This window comes from Pinus tabuliformis, chromosome 5_2 (assembly GCF_031772625.1).
Source record: "Pinus tabuliformis cultivar Carrire ecotype Pingquan chromosome 5_2, CPIR1, whole genome shotgun sequence".
Lineage (NCBI taxonomy): Eukaryota > Viridiplantae > Streptophyta > Pinopsida > Pinales > Pinaceae > Pinus > Pinus tabuliformis.
Genome location: NC_142306.1, coordinates 134,826,992 through 134,833,166, shown reverse-complemented (window position 1 = coordinate 134,833,166; position 6,175 = coordinate 134,826,992). Strand labels below are relative to the sequence as shown.

The following is a 6,175-nucleotide window of genomic DNA, read 5'->3' as shown; positions in this document are numbered from 1 at the left end:
ATTTGTATAAAAATGATATATTCACATTTATTCTAAAAATATAAAAAACTTAAATAAACTTAACTGTTTGGCTTTACTCTTATTCTTTTAATATCCAAAATATTACAAAATCAATAACTACCATTATATAAACTTAATAACTTAAAACCATAATCTTTCCAATTAAGATCTAACCCAACCAAACACAAAAATAAATCAATTAGACTTCAGATTCTGAACAAATACTGTCCACCCAAAAAGGCTGACGAGAAAATGGCCAAAATGTCCATCCGCATTCAATTGATTCTAGATTCCAAAATAATTCTATTGCCGGGCAAGCATTCACTGTGCTGCGTTGACATGGAATATTTTGGGATATTCTGGATGCTTTGCAGCAATTATAAATATTGCTCACAGGGAACTGAGCTTTACATGTAACATTTCAATTCCTTAGTGGGGATTAGTTTCCGTATGCTCATTGGTTTGAGTATCGTATATATAGAGCGACATAGTTTATTCTGCAGCTAGGGACCCTGTGCAGTGTGGTATTTAGAATTTTTTCCATGTGCAATTGTGTGTCCTGAATACTTCGGACTGTGTGTTGCCTCAGTTTTGCTACATATTGACTAGCAAAACTTAGAAAAAAAAGCGCGACGAAGGCGTAAATTTGTTTTCTATAATTAGTCTCTTTGGCTTGGAAGGAAAACAAAATGAAAGAGAAAATTTAGGTATTCTGTGGTAACGATGAGTACAGAAATGTAGCAGAGATATTGAGAGAAGCCTTTAGCTTGTTCTCAACGAATAAAAACACGGGAATTTATAATTTTGATTGGATTGTCGCACTGGAATTTCATGGATTCTGAGAATAGTACTCCCATTCAATCTGCGTCGTCAACTCCAGGGGCTCCTCTCTTCGGCTCCAAGTACAAGAATCGTGTCTCGCATGAGAAACCGTTATTTTATGGGCCCAACTGTTTTACTCTTAAAATTGAACGCTGCAATTGTGTGCCTCCGGAGGTTTGGAGGAAGGCCGAGCCTTTTTTTCAACGCCCTTCAGTAATTTCGCTCTGCAGAAAGGTATATTGTTGACATTTTTCCTTTGAAATCTCATCACTCTGAATTTCGTGTATCCTCTTGTGTATGTATGCACGAAGTAGATTCGTCTGTCTCATTAATTTTCCAACTGGCACTGTCTTTAGGTTGTATGATTATCCGTTTTGCAGGCATGTGTCATTAGAGTTAAGATTATCCCTTTGCAAATATGTGCAAGAGGAGCTTGAGTAGCAAACTTTTCTACCCCAGTTGAAATTTGGTAACGTTGGAAGGTTAATCAGACGGGAATTCAGTTTGGTTGGAGTTTTCATGATCGTTTGTAGTGGTTTAAAATAGTTAATGGCATTTGTTTCAGTTTAACTTTTGAGTTACTCGTGATAGTATTTTGATTGAAATTTTGGTACTCGTGATAGTATTTTGATTGAAATTTTGGTAATAGTATTTGATAGCTTTGCAGATGTGTAAGAATAGAATAGTTAATTACTAGAGTTTTTTTTTTTATACATTTTGGATGTATGATTTACGTAATTTAGATAAAAAGATGGTTTAAAATAATTAATATTTAGATTAGTTGGTTTTTTTCAACTCACTGATTTGTAATCTTGTTAATCTAGTATTTTTTTATATCTGTAAATTCTTGCACCACTATATTTTTGTGGGTCTATTGTCTATCTTTTTTTAGAGTGTTACTATTATATTTATGTAGGTTTATTAAATGTCTTACTTTCCTCTCAATAGATACTATTAAACCTTGAATTTTTTTAGTTTACATGAACTACCTTAATAATATCAAAATAATTTATTTATGAAACAGTAAATTATTTTATATTTTTATTTCAAACTAAAATAAATTTAAAAATAAACTATATTTAATTGATTCTGTTTTTTGTTTCTATTTTTATTTTTATTTTTAAATTTAATTGATAATTATTATAATTATAATTTTTTATTATTAATTTAATATTAATATCCATCCCTAAATTAAAATCTCTTGCATCATCTCAATAAACATGCATTTAAAATAATATATATTAAATAAATATTTAATCATATAACAGTAAATTTTATTTCAGTTGACTATTGAACCCTAATTAAATATTAAATACATATTAAAAGAATATATTTGAACAGGTTTATGGTAATTAAAAAATTATAAATTTATAACTAAAAATAAAAATAAAAAAATAATATAACTGTATTTATTATTTATAATATATATTTTAATGGTCACATTAATATATATATATATATATATATATATATATATATATATAATAATTATAATAATTATAATAATAATAATAATATAATATTCAAATGATAATATTGTAAAATTAACTATTTTAAATAATTATAATAATTATAAAATATTTATAATTCCTTTAAAATTTATTAAATATTTGATAAAAATAAAATAAAATATATTAATTTATAATAATTTTCTACACCATTTATTTAATAACAGAAGCTAAAACGAATTTAAGGTATAACTATTTATAATTTATATTTTCCAAAAATTACTATATACTATTTGAAATTACTAATTAGTTTGTGTTTATAAACTTACTTATTTATATAACTATGTAATTCATATCTTTTAAAATTATCTAGAAAGTTAGATTATATCTTTACAATTAGTCATATAAACTACTTATGTTTTATATAAATTGAAATAGAGTTAAATATTAAATTATGATAAAATCAAAATAATTGAAGTAAATTAACATGAATTTATTTATTTATTGCAATTAATAATTGAAGTAAATTAACATAAATTTATTTATTTATTACAATTTCATAGATATTTAAGGCAAACGTTTTCTTGTGTATAAAGCGTTCCCAAAAACGAAAACCTGGTTAACCTTTTCAAAGAATTTTGAAGTTTGATGTAGGCATGCCATGTAGTTTTGAAGGAGAAGTTTTTAAGAATTAGAAGTGAAATTATATGTATGTATTATATATATGTATACACTTTATAAGTTTTTCCTTGTTAGTTCGTTGCAGAGACGAAGTATATATATATAACAAGACGATAAAATGTATCTATGCTGTGATAGTTTAGGAAATATGCTGCCTCATTGTGGATTTGGTAGGGTTCACAAATGAACCGTTTAGGACTGATGTCATTGAGAAGTGAAATAACGCGTAATTTAAATTTTCCTCTGTTTGAATTGAAGGTTGCCTCAGAATTCCTAGGAACATTCATTCTCATATTTGCAGCAGCTGGTACATCTGTTGTGAACGAAAAGACTGGAGGCAAATTAGCCCTCGTGGGTCTGGCTGCATCTGCTGGTCTGGTGGTTACAATTGTTATATTCTCAACGGGCCACGTATCTGGAGCGCATGTTAATCCGGCTGTTACCATTGCCTTCGCTTCATTCCGGCATTTTCCGTGGACTCAAGTTTGTTCCTCACATTACAAGCATAAAATTTATATTTATCGAAAATTGTACAATAGTATCCTCTTGTATTTCCGTTTCCGAGCAACAATGTCAAAATCGTTAGTGTCCTTAGTTTAGGTATTACAACTTCGAAAGAAGTTCCATAGTCATGCACAGTTTTGGGTTTTATGATAACCTAATGTAACTTAAGACTGTCTGAGTTTATGTAAGTTGTAGATTGTATCATTACAGATTTCAGTATTCTATGGACATGGAGTAAAATCAAGTGGATTCACCTATATACTGATATTGTTAAATTGCATTAAAAAATATTGAATATGTTTTTTACTTTGCTTTAAAATGATTAGATACACCAAATCTGTAATCAATACATGTTCATAAGTGTTAGATGCACTGAGTCTATACTGAACATAGATTTAATATATCTATTAATATATCTATTAGACATAGTAAACATGTAATAGAAATTCTATTTTTTTTGGGCATGTGAGAGTTAGTTCAATTTAGGAGAGTTAGTTAATTAAGTCAAGTGAAGTGACTGAGTTAAGTTAAAATCAAATTTAGAGTATTTATATGTTGAGTTATTTTGAGTGACTAGCTAGTCCAAAAAGCTTAAATAACCTTAACTTAATTCACTGTAATAATCTAATCCAATTTAGTTCATGAATAGAAAATAGAAAAGTAACGCCTTTTGTTATTATTTTGTATATCCAATTTTTATTTCCTCTCCTCTGCCTTTCCAACAATTTGCAATCAATACCAAATATTTCCAATAAATGGCAATCAATACCAAGTAGAAATAATGATAAATATTCAATATTATATCCTCACCTTCCCTCATTCACAGGTGCCCGCATACATAGCAGCACAAGTGTTGGGGTCTATCTGTGCATCGTTAACACTGAAGGGAATATTCAATCCATTCATGCACGGTGGAGTGACGGTTCCAGCCGGATCCTACTCTCAGGCATTCTCATTGGAGCTCATCATCACATTCATTCTCATGTTCGTGGTCATAGCCGTCTCTACCGACACCCGTGCAGTTAAATTCTTCAGATTACTGCCCTTCTCTTTTAATACACAATTTCGTTTGCGTGTGATGGATTGTAATTTTGTGTTTGAAATCATGTATGTATTTATTATTTAACTAATTATCATTAACAGTTTTTTTTCTAATTGTGACGTAGGTCGGTGAATTGGCCGGAATAGCAGTGGGCGCTACCGTGATACTTAACAACTTTATTTCAGGGTAATAAGAATGATATTATAATAATCATCATTACATATCAATTATTGATAATGATGTGTTTTTTATTTATGTGATTGAAACTCGTCAAGCTACTCTATTCCTTTATTCAAATGAAGTGAAATGTTTGATTTTTTTCCATTGACCAGGCCCTACACTGGAGCGTCCATGAATCCAGTACGAAGTCTTGGCCCTGCAGTTGCCTCTGGAAACTTCAAGGCAATCTGGGTGTACATCGTAGCTCCCATAACAGGAGCATTACTCGGTGCTTTTGCATACAGTGTAATTCGTCAGAATGACAACCCAGACGAGGAGAGAACGGCCCATTAGGGGATCAACGGATGAATGACGACCTAAAAAGATAAAATATAAATCGGTGTGCCTATTTAAGTGTGCGTGTTTGACTGTGAGAAGTTATTCTATACCTATATCTAAAGGTACAGATGATGATGACATAAAAAAATAAAAAAATGATTAGAAAAATCAGTGTATACCGTCTGTAAAAGGTAGCTCGAATGGCGGGTAGTGTTGTTAAAATAAGTACTGTTATAATAATAGTTTAATTTTAGCATTAATATTAATATTAATTATATATTAAATTGGTGTGTTAAATATGGTTGTTCTTTGGAGTAAGTTTAAAATTGTTTGTTTATATGGTTGATTAGGCTTAATTTGACCTGAGTGGGTGAAATATTGCCATTCCTTTACCTGATTTAATTTTAAAATCACGTTGTTTTTATAATGAGTAATTTTTTTCTTAAATATGTATCTGATATGGAATATAAATAAATTTATTTAAAACTCAATTAGGTTTATTTTTGATAATTATGATGGATAATTACTTATCTATCTACCATCTAGATTAAATTCCCACAATAGTATCTAACTTTTCTATTGAATTCTAATATTTCATATATATATAGAGTAAATAAATACATTATTCAATTATTATTTATAATTTTTATTTGTCTCTTATTATATTATAATTCAAAATTAATGATAGCTCAATTGATAATTTGAAATGTGTGAAATTGTTGAAACTAAGAATACTTAGGTGCTCAATGGATAATTTGAAATGTGTCAAATTGCTGGAATTAGAAACACCTAAGTTCATATATCAGTGTTGCTACTTAGGCTATGTGGAAAAGGAGCACTATAATTGATTTTTAAAAAAATATGTAATCTACTCACTTATACTAGGTAAAAAAAAATATCTAATATACCTTTGGTTTAATTTTGATATTTTACATAGATGCTATCCTTGTTTAATATTTTTGATATTGATATTTTACATAGATAAACAATTGAAGGAGCAATGTAATTTCCATATGTAAAATATATACTTTTAGTTTAATTTTGCTATTTTACATAGATGATATTCTTGGTTTAATATTTTTGATGATATTCTTGGTTTAATATTTTTGATATTTTACATAGATGAACAATTGAAGGAGCAATGTAATTGCCATATGTAAAATAAGAATGACGAATTATG

General features: G+C 28.6%; 1 protein-coding gene across 1 annotated transcript; it reads left to right on the top strand.

Moving 5' to 3' along the window:
- Positions 1-831: 831 nt before the first annotated feature.
- Positions 832-5,010, top strand: LOC149157877 (putative aquaporin NIP5-1). Its single transcript, XM_089433808.1, has 5 exons — positions 832-1,056; positions 3,210-3,434; positions 4,282-4,476; positions 4,622-4,683; positions 4,830-5,010. The coding sequence occupies exons 1-5, from the start codon at positions 832-834 to the stop codon at positions 5,008-5,010; spliced, it is 888 nt and encodes a 295-aa protein (XP_089289934.1).
- The last annotated feature ends 1,165 nt before the right edge of the window (positions 5,011-6,175 follow it).